This window comes from Sphaeramia orbicularis, chromosome 8, assembly GCF_902148855.1.
Source record: "Sphaeramia orbicularis chromosome 8, fSphaOr1.1, whole genome shotgun sequence".
Classification (NCBI taxonomy): domain Eukaryota; kingdom Metazoa; phylum Chordata; class Actinopteri; order Kurtiformes; family Apogonidae; genus Sphaeramia; species Sphaeramia orbicularis.
In genome coordinates, this window is record NC_043964.1 from 7,137,554 (window position 1) to 7,155,078 (window position 17,525).

The 17,525-nt window shown below is 44.8% G+C and overlaps 1 protein-coding gene across 1 annotated transcript; it reads left to right on the forward strand.

Annotated features, from left to right (window-relative positions):
• Positions 1-344: 344 nt before the first annotated feature.
• Positions 345-17,213, forward strand: LOC115423833 (calpain-15-like). Its single transcript, XM_030140889.1, has 14 exons — positions 345-553; positions 1,872-2,062; positions 5,897-6,468; positions 8,127-8,581; positions 9,228-9,436; positions 10,450-10,633; positions 10,726-10,949; positions 11,054-11,179; positions 11,338-11,490; positions 12,126-12,287; positions 12,357-12,590; positions 14,151-14,292; positions 14,373-14,551; positions 16,776-17,213. The coding sequence occupies exons 2-14, from the start codon at positions 1,899-1,901 to the stop codon at positions 16,951-16,953; spliced, it is 2,982 nt and encodes a 993-aa protein (XP_029996749.1). The 5' UTR covers positions 345-553; positions 1,872-1,898; the 3' UTR covers positions 16,954-17,213.
• Positions 17,214-17,525: the final 312 nt, after the last annotated feature.

Genomic DNA, 17,525 nt, shown 5'->3' on the forward strand with positions numbered 1-17,525 from the left:
TGGGGGAAACAACTAACTTGACCGGAAATGTAGTGTCTGTTGTTTTGTTAAATTCTCTTTATTATTATTATTATGATGATGATGATGATGATGATGATTATTATCAATAATAATACTAATTATAAACAACTAACTTTCTCCTAAATGTAGTAATATTGTTTATTTCACAGACCACCATTATATTATTTGTATTTGTTTGTTAAATTCAGATCGGCTTTCTTCGGCTTTCTCCGTATTGTCTCTGGTTTTGACTGTTTTGTGGGTGAACCCTGGTTCTGGTTCCATCATCCATCCTCCTCTGAACCACATCCAGCGGGTCCAGGTCCAGATGTCTAACCCGGTCCAGTCCAGACCTGAACGGGTTAACGGCTTTTACTTTGGATGCGGAGACCGGAAGAGTGCGGTGAACGGTGCGCGTGGACGGCGTCGCGAGCCGGTGGTGACTGTGCACATCGGAGCTCCAACCGGAGGATGCATGGAGGTCTGCGTCCGCCTGCAGGACTCCTCAGACCCGGTCCGTCCACCAGTCCGGTCCGGTCCGGTCCGCGGCCCGGTGAGTCCCGAGCTTCCGTCCTGATGCGGGTTCTTTGTCCTCCAGGGTGTCAGTCAGATCCACTGCAGGTGATCCGGGTCACCTGAAGTCCACGAGAACTTCAGGACAAGGACGCATCTGCAGTGACACACACCTGCACGAGCACCAGACATGCGCATCACGTGCACATGTTCAGAGGATCAGGTGTTTGATGGAGCTCAGCTGATGAACGGATGTGAAGGGGTTCGATGGGGGGTGGACGGGACGGGACCCAGGTCCGGGATCCGGGATCTGGGATCTGGGTGAAGATCTCAGACCTAGTGTTGGTTCAGAATCTGGATCTGACGATGATCAGGAAGGTCAAGGACAAAAGAGAGGAGGAGGAGGATGAAGGTCTGAGGCACAGAGATGAGCACCGAGAGGGTCCTGGTCCAGAGGGTCCTGGTCCAGAGTCTAAGGCCCTGGTCAAGAGTCTTGGGCCCTGGTCCAGAGTTTAAGGTCCTGGTCCATAGTTTCAGGTCCTGGTTTAGTCTAAGATTATTTAGATTTTAGTTGTTTTTGTGTTTTTTAATTGTAATTTGATGCATTTTTTTTTTACTTCACCATATTTATTTATTTGTTTAATTTTTAATTGTATTTTGTAGTTTTCATTTGTTTAATTCTTTTTAGTTTTTTCTTAACTGTCTTGATAATAATAAAAATAACATAGGGAAAAAACAACTAACTTTACAGGAAATCTACTGTGTTTTGTTAAATTCAGGTTTTAATTGTACTTTTGTTTTTTTGTGTTTGTTTTTTTTTGTCATTTTCATTCTGATTTAATTCTGTTTTTCTTCTTAAGTGCATTTTAGTGAATATCAGGTGTGTGTTTTGTGTATTTTAGTGTATATTTTTGCATGTTCTTTGTGCGTCTCTGTGTCTAATATCTCCAGTTTTCTATGTGGACGTAAAGTCTTAAAACCGTCTCCGTCCTTGTGGACCCTCATCAGACCTGTAGATACCATGTGGTCTCACCTGTGGTCCTTCCTGGATCTGACGGTCCACATGGTCCATATGGTGGTCTACAGTCCCAGTCAGGGATCTAATAAACCAGGTTCATCATGTATCTGGTCCAAGCTGATCCAGTCCAAAGTGGTTTTAACAGTGACAGAACCATGACCTGGACTGGACCTCAAATGTTCTGAAGGTTCTCCTACAACAACGGAACCACAACTCAAACATCAACAGTCCAATCAGAACTGTTTGTATTTGATAAGGTGAACCAGAACCAGAAACTGGACCAGAACCTGAATCCAACCACTGAGTCAGTAGGCGTCACCTCTATCTCCTCGTCCTGCAGGGACCTTCCTCCTGAGCCAGAGGCATCATGGGAAGTTCCAGCTCCTCTCTCGTTGAGGAGGCCGAGGGCGACGCCCCCGCCACCCGAGGCTCCGCCCTCCCCCCCTCCCCCATCATGGGATGTTTGAGGAGCAGCCAGAGCACCTTCATCCCCCGGCAGCTCCCCCGACCCGGCAGGCACCGAGAGCGCAGGTAGGACGGACCCCAGAAACTGGACCGGTGGACTGCCAGACCACTAGACCACACTAGACCAGACCACCAGATACCTGGACCACCAGACCACACTAGACCAAACTGCCAGCCCACCAGACTGCTACACCACCAGTCCGCTAGACCACCAGCCCAGACCGCCAGACCACCAGACTAGACCACAAGACCATCAGACCACCAAACCACTGGTCTACGAATCTACTTGTCCACTGATCTGCTGTTCCACTGGTACACTAGTCTAACACTACTGGTCCACCACTCAACTGGTCTGCTGGTCCACTGTTCTACTGGTTTACTGGTTCACTGGTCCTCTGGTCCACTAGTCCACTAGTCCTCTGATCCACCAGAGGTCTTGGTCCTTGGTTCCATGAGTCCTTCATGTCTATGTTTCTGCTGAAGCTCAAAGTGGATCCAGAATCAGGTCCATTACAGGTTCTGGTTTTGGTGTCCTCTAGTGGAGGATCTGCAGACTCAGGTCCTCCAGGTTCTTGACCTCAGTCCTAGTGTCAGATTAGTGTTAACAGGTTCAAATACGTCCATAATGGTCTTCAAAACCTGACTTAAACTTGACTTGAACCTGCTGAACAGTTTGTCGTTACTTAAAGACACTTTTGTTTGTTTTTCAAACTGACTTGTTGATTTGTGCTCCTTCCATCTTAAATGTGAGTGGTGCAGTCTGCTGCTCATGAATATTTGATGGTGGTGGGTTCAAAGTAAACCTCAGCCTTCAGCGTCCGACTCACAGCTTCTCATTAATTATTCGTATATTTGTGTCTAATATCGTTCGAATGGTCGTCTGTGAGGCCGCATCGACCCGGTCCCCGTCGGAGTCCGGTTTCTCTCTGACAGGAAGTGTAGCGCTTCTGGGGAAATCCCTGATGACTGGACGGTGGACAGAGGTCTGGACACATGAGCGTCCACAGGGAGTCCAGATGTGGACTATAGAGGGACGGAGACCAGAACCCAGACAAAGAACAAACAATGAAAGAACAATGAAAGTCAGTTCATCAGCAGATTAAAGAGCAAAACCAAAGATTATATAGAAAGAAATACTAGAATATACGAAAAGATGAGTCTATACCACAGATAGAAGTTATACATACAATATATAAAGGATATATACGAGGAAATACAGGATATACACTGCCGGTCAAAAGTTTTAGAACACCTCAATTTTTCCAGTTTTGTATTGAAATTCAAGCAGTTCAAGTCCAATGAGCAGCTTGAAATGGTGCAAAGGTAAGCGGTGAACTGCCAGAGGTAAAAAAAAAAAAAAAAAAGTAAGGTTAAACAAAACTGAAAAATAGTGTACATTTCAGAATTATACAAAAAGGCAAACAAGAAATGGGTTAACAACTTAAAGCAATTCTGCAGCAATGGAGGTTGATCAAGCCTCGAAAGTTGGTGCTACCAATTCCTCCAGGTGTCCCAACGTTTCTGAATTCCTTCAACCCCCTGTGTCTGCAGAAAAGGAGTGTTGGAACACACTTTGGTACCATACCGTTGGAGCATTATTTGAACAGTATTGGACTGCAGAGAGTAGTGTGTTACTATAAAAATGGAAAAGAGGAAAAGGCAATTAACAATAGAAGAGAGACAGACCATCAGAACACTGAAAAATGTAGGTCTGTCCTACAGAGAAATGTCCGAGAAAGTCCAGGTGTCAGTAAGTCCAGTTTCCTTCACCATCCAAAGGCACTCAGAAACTGGGGGAAATGCTGACAGGAAGAGGTCTGGAAGAGCTGAAGACACAACAGAATCAGAAGACAAGTTTATGACAGTCAACAGCTGGAGTGAGAGGAGACTGACAGGACAACGGCTGAAAGCACAGAGAAGATAGTGGTCGTAGTAAACAAGTCTCAGTTTCAGCTGTGAAGAGAAGACTTCCAGTTGCAGGTTTGATCAGTCCGTAACACCTTCTTCCAGTTTTCAGTAGTCCACTGGTGGTGTTTCATGGCCCAGGCAAGCCTCTTTTCCTTATTCTGAAGTCTCAGCAATGGTTTTCTTGCTGCATCTCGACCCATCAAACCTGCAACCATTACTTTTGATGTATTTTTATTTAACCAGCCAAGGGAGCTTGTCATGGTCATGGAAATTCGCCATTGACATAACATGATAGCTGATATTTACACTTATACAGACTAGCACCTCCCATTTCTGTCTCAGCCTCCTCCTCCTCCTCCCCCCCATGACACTGACTGACTGGTTCTGTTTTTCTGTCTTGTCCGAAAGCTTGTTTCCATCTGTCCAACTTCCAGTGGACGTGTCCATATGTGATCAATAATAAACAGTGGTCCACAGCTGACTGATTGGATGTGGTCGAGTACGAGCATCGTAACAGATTTATAAAACCTGAAGTGTGTGATTCTCTGCTGCATTATCACCACGGATGAAATTACAACAGCTGAGCTCTGCATCCCAGCAGCACCTGCACACCGGCCCGGCGCCGCTGCAGGGGCTCGTCCACAACAGCCTGCAAGGGAACTTTTGGGCCTGATGCCAAACTCCTGAGAATGCAGCTGAAAATGTGGGACATCTTCCTCCCATTTGTCCCACATGTCCCTGATGTCCTACATGTCCCTGATGTCCCATTTGTCTTACATGTCCTACATGTCCTATATACCCCACCTTTCCTACATGTCCCATTCCTCCCACGTCCTTGATGTCCTATATGTCCCATATGTCCCTGATGTTCCGGTGCTTAATCTGGACACCACAGCACAGATACTGGACCAACAGGACCGTGGATCCGAGTTGAACTCCGCTGCTTTTGTTCTACATTTGATACAAACGGCTGAAGAACAGTCTCCATGTATCGTTTCCATACTCATGCATTTTAATGCCCCGCCCCCGGTCCCCACAGAAACACACCACAGCTCCAGCAGATCTACATCAGGACTTATCCCTCATCTGCGTCTTTTTCTTCTTTGCCCTCTCTGGGGATTTAGTCGCAGAAGGCCTTATGTTCAGCTAAAATATTTATGATATCCCTGCATTACTCTGTTATTTCACACATCATGCAAACATCAGAGAAAATACACAGAACTTAAAGTGAACCTGTGCTGGTCAAGTTTACAGCTTTATTTAGACTTTATGTTTTACTTTTACTTAATAAGTAACAGAGGCACAAATTCAGTAAAAAAAAATACCACAAATGGACCACATTGGACCTGTTATGTGAAATACAGATGGTCAGAACCTGTGGGAGCAGCCACTGGCTATAAGTGACAAACCATCATTGACTCCAGGTGATCAGTACCAATAAACCAGTATCAGTACCAGCAACCAGTATCAGTACCAGTAAACCAGTATCAGTACCAGTAAACCAGTACCAATAAACCAGTATCAGGCAGAACCACTAGGATTATATGAAATCTATGAAACAGAACCCAGTGAACCCAGTGAACATTGACTGAAGGTTCCCTTAAGGATCTGAACCCATAAAGACCCAAACATCCACCTTTAACTGTTTAACACCAGCTGATCCACGAATCCTATCAGTACATGACGGAACAACCATGGATTTACAGAAAACCATCAAAACATATTCAACAGGATCTGAATATATTTAACACAAACTCAACAGATTCAGTGTCTTTACAGTGAAATAAACTGTAGAAAAGGGTCGACTGCCCCTCATTAGACTCCTGTTTATTTGGTCTGTTTTTAGTGAAGGGGGCCCGATCAGACCCATTAGGTGATGGTACTGATGAAACATAAACCAGAAGCAGAGGAAGTCCACTCTGAGCTGCAGTCCGTTTTGGGTCCTCTGTTTCAGGACGTCTCTGTTTGATCTTGTGTGTGCTCTTCTTCCAGTTTCTCATCGGGTTCGGTTCCGTTACCGCGGACCCAGTGGGCCTGCGGCTGCTGTACGTTCCTGAATGCAGCCGGCGCCCCCCGCTGCTCCATCTGCGAAGCCCCCCGGCGCCGCTCCGAGCCTCGCTGGCTGCCCCTGGGGGCCGGCTGGTCCTGCCCCCGCTGTACCCTGTCCAACCCCGCAGACAGCCGCTCCTGCTCCCTTTGCGGCTCCACCCGGACCTTGGACCAGACCCAGGACCCACCCGAGGACTGGCCCCGCCCCCGACGCTCCGGCAGCTGCCTCGGACCCCTGCGGCCCACCTCAGCCCCGTCGGCGGAGGGCGGAGGCCCGACGTGGGACTGTCTGAGGTGCACCCTGCAGAACACGCCCACCTCCATGTCCTGCTCCGCCTGCGGGGGGCCCCGGAAACTGTCCCTACCCCAGATCCCGGCCGAGGCCCTGCTCATGCCCGACGTGTGCGCCCAGTCGGGGCAACGCCCACCTGAGGCCGCCGGTGGGGGGGCGCTGTCCCTATCCATATCCACCCGGGGAGAGAGTTCACCGGTGGAGGCGTCGTATCTACACGAAGGTTCATTAAACATCTTCATCCACTGACACCACACAGGTTTAAACGGTTTTAGTCAGATTATTATACAGTTTGATTTTGGTCTGAATTCAGCAGTTGTTCATTTTTTCATGATTGTTTATAGGGATGCACTGATACCACTCTTTTCCAGACCAAGTACAAGTACTTACATGTGGGTACTTGCCGATACCGAGTACCGATACTTGTACTTAATAACCCCATTCCAGTTCTTAGTGCCTTTTGTAAATGTGCTTTATTGTCGTTGTCATTAGTCTGACTGGAACAAAGTGCTGCTTGTAGCTAGTGCTATATAATTAGGATTTAATGATTAGCATTACCAGGTGGCTTTGCTATAGGCTAGTTTAACAATGAATGTTAAGAAAATTCAGAAGCTTTCCAGGATCGGCTAGCGCGAGGGAATGATTAAGGTGCTGCTCTGAATTAACCATACTGGACAAATACCACGAAGAAGAGGAAAGTTTTATGAGAAGAAGAAGAAAGTAAGTAATAATAAACGTGTAGACGACAGAGGTAACACTAATGTGATACTAATGTTGATGTTGATGAGGGTAGTTTTCAGAAATCTGTGAGTACTTTTTACTTTTACGAGTACGAGCACAAGTACACATGCTGAGTATCGGACCCGTTACCTGATACTGGTATCGGTATTAGTGCATCCCTTATTGTTTGGATTCTGATCGATCCACTAAAACCATCCCATAATAATCAGTGTTAAATTCCTACACTAACACCCATCTACCAAGTGAGCACAAAATTACACTGAAACATTTAACATTTGACCGAGAACCAAAAATAATAATAGTATCAACCAATGTTGGTGTTAATCACTGACAGATGACAGGAGGAAAAAATAAACAAATAATAATATAATCTATATATTGAATATTGAGAAAGAAACAAACACAAACATGTCATGTTTTCCTCATATTTTTCATTAATGATTTAATTTTTGTTCATTTTATTCATTTCTTTGTTTATTCTCTTCATTACTTTCTTAATTTTTGCTCATTTGATGATTATTTCCCCCAATTTTTTTCACTATTTGATTGATTTTTGTTTATTTTGTTCATTATTTTATTCATATTTGTTAATTTTCTTGATTGTTCTCTTCATTTTGTTCATCTTCTGCATTATTTTCTGAATTTTTGCCCATTTTAATTACTTCCTGTTTTATTATTATTATTATTGTTGTTGTTGTTGTTGAATTCATTTCAGATCATTAGACCAGCACAAAAAATAATAATAATATGATCCAGTGTTGGTGTTAATCACTGACAGATGACAGGAGGGAAAAAAAAAAAAAACTAATTCAACTTATATGTAGAATATTGGGGGTAAAAAATATTTTTCATGTTTTTTTTTTGCATCAAAAATAACTTGTTTCGCTTATAAACATGACATTTAAAGGGTTGAAAATATGATGCTTTTTGAGTATTTGGAATTTTTGTTTTTGGCTCAAGTTGATGAAATATAATTCTAAAAACAAACTAAAGTTGAAAACTGTCTAAACTCTTCTAATGTTCGAACCCTCTGTGTTCGTTCTTCGCTGTAGGAGATTGAAGAACCTGAATTATACCTGAGGGCTCATGTTCTCTATTTCCGTCCGTCCTCATTAACAGTTTGACCTCGTCTTCTCTCAGATTCGCCGCCTTCAGGACATCATAACCCAGTTCCCTGCAGCCGTAGGGAAGTCCCGCCCCCTGACGTCTGCCTCGGCCAATCCCTGAGTCCATCGCCTTCGACGCTCGCCATCTCACAGATCTCCGTTCAACCGGAACTCCTGCCCGGAAGACGACTGAGCGTCCTGAAGGAGGAGATGTCCCCCCTGTCCCCGGCGTCGGACGCCCCCGCCCCATTTCCACCTGCGGTCCAGGTCACCAGGGGCAACGAGTGGGCGTGTCCCGCCTGCACTTTAATCAACACGGTCAAAGCCAAACACTGCCTGGCGTGCCACACCCCCCAGCGTCACGGCGCCCGGATGAAGACGGGCGACACCACCAAAAGGAAGGAAAGCATGTTAGTGGAAGCGCTGAGGAGGAATGACGAGGGGGAGGCGCGGGAGATGTGGGAGAACATCATCAGCTTCTGCAGAGAGGTGAGGAGGGAACGGCTGAAACATGAGGGGTACGACACAGGAAAGAACAGCTGAAACATGAGGGATAGGACACGGAACAGCTGAAACATGAGGGATAGGACACGGAACAGAACAGCTGAAACATGAGGGATAGGACACAGAACAGCTGAAACATGAGGGATAGGACACGGAACAGCTGAAACATGAGGGATAGGACACGGAACAGCTGAAACATGAGGGATAGGACACGGAACAGAACAGCTGAAACATGAGGGATAGGACACGGAACAGAACAGCTGAAACATGAGGGATAGGACACGGAACAGAACAGCTGAAACATGAGGGATAGGACACAGAACAGCTGAAACATGAGGGATAGGACACAGAACAGCTGAAACATGAGGGATAGGACATGGAACAGCTGAAACATGAGGGATAGGACACAGAACAGCTGAAACATGAGGGATAGGACATGGAACAGAACAGCTGAAACATGAGGGATAGGACATGGAACAGAACAGCTGAAACATGACAGATACATATCCATGACGTGTCCCAGTACTTTTGTCCATATAGTTCATAAACATCTGTGTTTCCTGTGTGGGTTCTGCAGTCTGCCATTCTCAGCTCATGGTCGTTTTTGTTATTTGCCCCTCCCCTCCCCCAGAACGCCGTGACGTTCGTGGACGACAGTTTCCCTCCCGGTCCGAAGTCTGTGGGGTTCCCCGTGGGCGACGGCGTCCAGAACCGGGTCAAGAAGTGGCTTCGGCCTCAGGAAATCAACTGCAGCAACTTCAGGGACCGAGGCGTCAAGTGGTCGGTGTTCCGCACTCCTCGGCCGTCGGACATCCTGCAAGGGCTTCTGGGAAACTGTTGGTGAGGTGGATGGAAATGGACAGGGTTTTCTGTTTACGGAAGGATTTAGAGCCAGAGCAGACAACAGGAATGTGACCTTTACCCTCTGTGTGTGACTTTTACCCTCTGAATATGACCTTTACCCTGTGTGTGACCTTTACCCTCTGTGTGTGTGACCTTTACCCTCTGTGTGTGACCTTTGCCCTCTGTGTGTGACCTTTACCCTCTGTGTGTGTGACCTTTACCCTCTGTGTGTGACCTTTGCCCTCTGTGTGTGACCTTTACCCTCTGTGTGTGTGACCTTTACCCTCTGTGTGTGTGACCTTTGCCCTCTGTGTGTGACCTTTACCCTCTGTGTGTGTGACCTTTACCCTCTGTGTGTGTGACCTTTACCCTCTGTGTGTGACCTTTGCCCTCTGTGTGTGACTTTTACCCTCTGTGTGTGACTTTTACCCTCTGAATATGACCTTTACCCTGTGTGTGACCTTTACCCTCTGTGTGTGTGACCTTTACCCTCTGTGTGTGACCTTTGCCCTCTGTGTGTGACCTTTGCCCTCTGTGTGTGACCTTTACCCTCTGTGTGTGTGACCTTTACCCTCTGTGTGTGACCTTTGCCCTCTGTGTGTGACTTTTACCCTCTGTGTGTGACTTTACCCTCTGAATATGACCTTTACCCTGTGTGTGACCTTTACCCTCTGTGTGTGTGACCTTTACCCTCTGTGTGTGTGACCTTTACCCTCTGTGTGTGACCTTTGCCCTCTGTGTGTGACCTTTACCCTCTGCGTGTGACTTTTACCCTCTGAATATGACCTTTACCCTCTGTGTGTGACCTTTGCCCTCTGTGTGTGACCTTTACCCTCTGTGTGTGACCTTTGCCCTCTGTGTGTGACCTTTGCCCTCTGCGTGTGACTTTTACCCTCTGAATATGACCTTTACCCTCTGTGTGTGACCTTTGCCCTCTGTGTGTGACCTTTACCCTCTGTGTGTGACCTTTGCCCTCTGTGTGTGACCTTTGCCCTGAGTGTGGGCTGCAGGTTCCTCAGCGCCTTGGCAGTTCTGGCTGAACGTCCGGAGCTGGTGGAGAAGGTGATGGTGACCCGGTCTCTGTGCGCTGAAGGAGCCTATCAGGTCCGTCTGTGCAAAGACGGGTCGTGGACCACGGTTCTGGTGGACGACATGCTGCCGTGTGATGAGAACAGCCACCTGCTCTTCTCTCAGGTCCAACACTCCTCCGCCTCCCGTTGGTTCATTAACACCTAAAGGGTCCACTCAAACACCGCTTTGTCTCCTGGTTTCTTGTGGTTCTTCAGGCCCAGCGGAAACAGCTGTGGGTGGCACTGATAGAAAAGGCGCTGGCGAAGCTCCACGGCTCCTACTTCGCTCTGCAGGCGGGCCGGGCCATCGAGGGCCTGTCCACGCTCACCGGCGCCCCCTGTCAGTCCCTGGCCCTGCAGGTCAGCACCACCAACCCCAAAGAAGAACCCATTGACACCGACCTCATCTGGGCCAAGATGCTGAGCTCCAAAGAGGCTGGGTGAGACTAGGGAGGAGAATCAGACCACACCGGGGTGGGGCGGGGCCAGGCTGGGGGCGGGGGTGGGGCCAGACTCATTAACACCTCTTCCTCCTGTTGTGTAGGTTCCTGATGGGGGCTTCCTGTGGAGGCGGGAACATGAAGGTGGATGATGCCGAGTACGAGTCACTGGGATTACGCCCACGCCACGCCTACTCCGTCCTGGATGTACGAGACGTGGATGGACACAGGTGAGCAGTGGGCAGAGCTTAACAGACAGGAAACAAATAGACGGACACAGGTGATCGTATTCTTAAAGGTTCCTCCAGAGTTCGTACAGTTTTCTTTCTGTGAATGTGATTAATTAAATAAATTCAGACGTATCCTTGTATCTTTGATTTCTTTTTAGGTTACTGCAGCTGAGGAACCCGTGGGGTCGGTTTTCGTGGACTGGACCCTGGTCTGATGACTGGTCCGATTGGCCTCCACACCTGAAAAGGGAGCTGAGCGCCCAGCGAGGAGAGGACGGACTCTTCTGGATGGACTTCTGGGACTTCATCAGGTAACGACAGCCACAAACTGTCTCTATGGCAACACTTTGTCATCTTGTTACAACTTGTCTACTTTTTCATCTCATGACTTTACTTTTTTTTATCTTGTTTCAACTTTTCTACCTTTCCATCTTGTGACTTCTTTTTTTCCATTTTGTTGTGACTTTTCTACTTTTTCACCTTGTTGCAACTTTTCTATTTTTCTATCTCGTGACTTTTCATTTTATTCATCTTGTTGCAACTTCTACTTTTTCATTTTTCAGCTTTTCAGTTTTTTCATTTTGTTGCAACTTTTCTACTTTTTCCATCTTGTGAGTTTTTTTTCCCCCATTTTCTTCCAGCTTTTCCATTTTTTTAGCTTGTGATTTTTCCACTATTTTCTTCGTGTTGTAAGTTTCCCAATTTTCATCTCTTGTTTTTTTTTTTTGTATAATTTTCAACTTTTTGCGACTTTCCAATCACTTTTTTGTTGCAACTTTTCCATCTTTTTCATAATGTCACGACTTTTCCATTGTTTTCATTTGCTCAAAGACGACAGTAAAACTAAACACATTTTCTAATAATAAAGTGTCAAACCCACTTTATGACATAAACTGACAATGGAGCGGTGTTAAATGTGAAACCTGACGGTTGTTGGTTCCGGCAGGTTCTTCGACTCCGTGGACATCTGTAAGATCCACTCGGACTGGCAGGAGGTCCGGGTCCCAGGGGTTTTCCCTCGGGGCTCTGATGTCCCGGTGTCGGTCGTGTCCATCACGGTCCTGGAGCGCACGGCGGTGGAGCTGGCCTTGTTCCAGCGCGGCAGCAGGTACGTGGGCGCCGGCCAGTGAGTACCGGAGAACGGACCCCGGTCCTGACGCTGTGTCCTGGTCCTCAGGCGCTGGGACGCCGCCGACAGCCACCTGCTGGACCTGTGCGTCCTGGTGTTCCGGGTCGCCTACGACAGCAGCGGGACCCTGAGTCTGGGTCGGCTGCTGGCCCACAGCCGCCGCTCAGTCCGCAGGTTCGTGGGCTGCGACGTGATGCTGGAACCGGGAGAGTACGCCGTCCTCTGCTGCGCCTTCAACCACTGGACCAGCGGCGGAACTGAGGACCTGGGTAAGGAAGACCAGTACCCAGATCCACCGATTAACCTGAAGGAAGGACCATGGTTTACTCATGTAGAGGAAAACCGGACCGAGATCCTGGACCCAAAAGTCCAGGATCTGAAAAGTCCTTAAAGTTGAATATAGGGATGTCCGATATTGGCTTTTTTGCCAAAAACCGATATGCCGATATTGTCCAACGCTTAATTTCAGATTCCAATATCTACCGATATCGCTGCCGATATATGTGGGATATTAAACTAATTTTAGGTAACATCCGATATCTCCTGTCGTGGAATTAACACATCATGCCTAATTTTATTGTGATGCCCCACTGGATGCATTCTCAAATCCAACAAGGCTTTTAAAATGTAAACACTGACTGTGCAAAGAATACATACTTCAACTTAAGTTGTGGAAAAAATGCCATATTTATTTATTTTCTCTCCCTCCCTCCATGAGTCTATTACAGTGTGGCAACTCTACTGTGCAGTTTTGAAAACTGCACATTTCTTTCAGCTTCAAACAATGCTTCATTTATGCGTCGGTAAATGCCGGTGAAATCAAGGCATTATTTTATCGGTTTTAATGATAGGCAAAAAAAATGATACCAATATTCACCGATATTACATTTTTATGCCAATATCGGGCCGATAATATCGGTGGGCCGATATTTTCAGACATCCCTAGTTGAATAGTTTAGAACCGAACCTGAACCTGTTTAAGTTCAACTCTGATCAGAACCAAAAAACTGACAACAACAAACATTATTAACGTGTCTTTAACGTGTCAGTAGCTGAACTGAAATATTAGAACGACTTTTTGTTCGGTTCATTTGATAAAACTTTAACACTTCTTTTGTCTTATTGCGCATTTTTCCATCATTTTTATCTTGTTTCGACTTTACTTTCTTTGCCTTTTTGTTGCATATTTTCATTCATTTTCATCTTTTATGCCACTTTTGTTGCAACTTTTTCCATTTTTCACCTTGTAATGACTTTTCTGTCTGTTTTGTGTGACTTATTCTGTCATTCTCACCTTTTTTGTGACTTTTCTGTCATCTTCATTGTGTTGCAACTTTATCCTTTTTTTCATCATGTTGCGACTTTTTCCATTTTTTTTCATCATGTTGCAACTTTTTCCATCATTTTCTTTTTATGTGACTTTTTTCTCATTCTCACCTTTTGCAATGTTGCAATCAGTGTCTTCTTGTTGCAGCTTTTTCTGCATTTTCATCTTGTTGCGACTTTTCTGTCATTTTTTGTTTTATTGCGGCATTTTTGTGTCATTCTCATCTTTTTGTAACTTTTCTGTCATTTTCTTCTTGTTTGCGACTTTTCTGTCTTCATGTTGTTACATATTTTACGTTTTGTTAAATTCAGTTCCATCTTGTTTTGTTTGTTTTTCATGTTCTATGAACCTGACAGTGTGAACATTTCTAAGAACAATCATCTGTAAAGTACAAATCCCTGAAAACCCGAATAACGTCAGTATTGAAGTATTTGTTCTGCGTAACATCCAGATTCTCGTTCGGTTCATTCTTTTCACTCCCTGTCTCCATTTTTTGGTTCGTCGTCTTCAGCGAGCGCCACCCGGTCTGAGGTACCTGGGTACATGTTAGCAGTCTACAGCTCCAGACTGCTGATGGTGGAGCAGGTTCAGGCGTCCAACGCCACCATCGCCGACGCCATCATCCAGCTGACGGAGACCAAAGGCGAAAGGCACGAGGTAACGCCGCCGCCGTCAGTTGGCCCCGCCCCCTCCGACCCGCCATGACCCATCCTCACTAACCTGCTGGTCTACTTCAGGGCCGCGAGGGCATGACCTGCTACTACCTGACCCATGGGTGGGCGGGGCTTATCGTCATGGTGGAGAACAGACACCCCAGACACCACCTGCACGTGTCATGTGACTGCAGCGACAGTTTCAACGTGGTGTCGACGCGGAACGGCCTGAAAACCATCGACAGCATCCCCCCGCTGCACAGGTCTCACACAGTCACAAACACCTTCCAAGGCGATTCATGACATTTTCACCGAACTATGGCTCAGTAATCGCTTTTCAATCGGACATCTGTGCAAAACATTACCGATGTTTACTAAATGTCAAAAAAAGTTGTCGTTGAATGTCGTGGTTAATAAACTAAGAGCGTCAGAGTTTGTAAATGTTTGAGTAACGTAGCGTCTAGCATTAGCCATTACCATATATGGTCGAAAACCAAGAGGCTGAAGAGGCTCCGTCCACTTCTGTTAAACAGTCTGTAGTTGCTTTTTCATTGGACATATGCACAAAACTTTACCGATATTTATTAAATGTCATATAAACAGAAGTGCGTAATGTTGGTTTTTCCATTAAATCACAAATGCGATGATTTGTTTATTTATTATCATGAAATGACATGAGAAGTCATTCCATAAAACATGGCAATGAACATAAATATCGTGAGATATAGTCATTTATTCTTCTATATTCCCCTCTATCTCCTACTAAATTCTAAACTGATGTGGTTTCCTGGTGTGTCCACACATACACACACACGTTTGGGTTCAACTCTTCTTCTCTTGTTGTAATGTCTGTCAACTTCCATTTTTTTATTCATGTGACTCTAGTTGCGTAAAAAGGTTTTTGCGTTGCAGTTTTACATGATATACCAATTTAGCTACGCATCAAAAACCATCTCTTGCCAGCACAAAAACTTTTAATCGAAAAATGAGAATTTTGGTATAATTGTCTTTTTTCCATTTGGTAAATTTTTAAGCATAAGTTACATTCACGTGATTTTAGGATCAATGGAAAAGGGATTAACGTTTCATCTGTTTAAATCCATCCTGATGCATAATAATAATACAACTGACCTCAGACAAATTAACTCTTTCATGTACGAACTATGAGAACCTTAACCTGAATGTTTTTATTTGAAATATTTTTATGAACCTATTTTTCATGTAGTTCCATAAACGTCCACTAGTCTGAACACCTCGAGTTTAAAAATGAATTTAACGAACCAATGTCAGAACATTTGAACATATTCTAATAATAGTTGTTTTGTTTTTTTGTGTGTGAGTGTTTTTGGTCATTCTGGCCGTTTCTGACTGTTCCACCATTTTCATCTTGTTGTGAATTTTTTGTGTTTTCATCGTGTTTCAACTTTTCTTTAGTTTTTGTGTAACTTCTTTCACTCATTGTCACATTTTTGCAACTTTTCCACCATCTTTCTTCTTATTGTGACTTCCTTTTTTTTCCATCTTGTTGCGACTCTTCCAATGTTTTTCTGTGACTTTTTTGGGTCATTCTCACCTTTTTTGTGACTTCGCACCATTTTCATCTTGTTACAACTTTTCTGTCATATGTTTTTGTGATTTATTTTCTGTCGTTCTCACTTTTTTGCAACTTTTTTCCTTTTTTTTGCATTTTCATCATCATCTTTCGACTTTTCTGTAGTTTTTGTGTAACTTTATTCACTCATCGTCAAATTTTTGCAACTTTTCCGCCATTTTCCACTTATTGTGACTTTTACACCCCCCACCCCCCCATCTTGTTGTGACTTTTTTGTCATTTTTCTGTGACTTTTTATTGTACATTATCACCTTTTAGCAACTTTTTCATCATTTTCATCTTGTTGCAACTTTTTTTGCATTTTCATCATGTTATGACTTTTCTTTTTTTAAATTTCTTTTTTTAATTTCTTTTTTTTTGTCAATGTGACTTGAACTTTTTTTGGGGTCATTCTCACCTTTTTTTGCGACTTTTCCACCATCTTCCTCTTATTGTGACTTTTCCTTTTTTTTCCCCCATCTTTTTGAGACTTCTGAAATTTTTCTGTGACTTTTTTTTTTATCATTCATTATCACCTTTTAGCAACTTTTCCATAATTTTCATCGTGTTGTGACTTTTCTGTTATTTTTGTGCAACTTTTTTCAGTCATTCTCACCTCTCTTTGACTTTTCCATCTTGTTCATCTTGTTATAACTTTTCTGTTTATTTCCATCCTATTTGCGACTTTCCTGTATTTGTTTTATCATAACTTGTTGACGTTTTTGTTTTAGTGTAACTTGTTGACGTTTTTGTTTTATTATAACTTCTTGATGTCGTTTTTCTTTCATTATAAGTTGTTGACATCATTTTTGTTTTCTTGTAACGTTTGGATGTTGTTCTCGTGGTGGACTTGGATCAGACCCGGGTCCAGTGAGGGTCCGTTCTCCTTGTCTCAGGCAGGTGCTGGTGGTTTTGTCGCAGTTGGAGGGAAACGCCGGCTTCTCCATCACCCACCGCCTGGCACACAGGAAGGCGGCGCAGGCGGCGCTGGGGAACTGGAGCCCGTCCAAGACCACGCATAGCCCCGCCCTCAACCCACAGACCGCCGGCCTACACCGGCCCCGCCCCCTGTGACCCCCGGCCCCACCTGGGGAGGAGTCACCTGACCCCGAGGAGGGTGGGACCAGCTGAAGGTCTCCGACGTTTCATTAAACACATGCACTTTATATTCTAGGGCGGAGTCAAAGGGGTGGAGGATTGTGGGTAGGAGAGGCCACGTTCAGTCCCGGAAAATAATAACATAATAACCTGAAAATAATGACAACTCCATGTGTTTCTGTGAAAATGTGAATAACCTGAACAAATATGAACCAGAATCTGTATAATTTTATTAATATTCTGCCTCAGTTTATTATTTATACATGTTTATTATAATATACAGATACAGTGGATCTAAAATACATAAAACATTTAAGAACAGACTGAATATTGGTACATTAATGCTACGTTCAAGGCCGGTTTTAGAGCCTGTAAATCACGACTTCAAACCATGATTCACGACTTTGTAGCGTTTCAGGCAAGTCACGCCAAACTGCCTGAGCGCAAGGAATTGTGGGAGTTAGATGTAAACAAATCGACATAGCGGACCGTACATCATGTTATGTTCATTTATAGTCATTTCTATCCTAGAGGTGTTTGTTTTTGGA

Coding starts and splice junctions, on each gene's coding strand:
- LOC115423833 (XM_030140889.1), top strand. CDS start 1,899: ATGGGAAGTTCCAGCTCCTCTCTCGTTGAGGAGGCCGAGGGCGACGCC. Junction 12,288..12,356: donor TTGTTCCAGCGCGGCAGCAG/GTACGTGGGCGC, acceptor CCTGGTCCTCAG/GCGCTGGGACGCCGCCGACA. Junction 14,293..14,372: donor CCAAAGGCGAAAGGCACGAG/GTAACGCCGCCG, acceptor GGTCTACTTCAG/GGCCGCGAGGGCATGACCTG.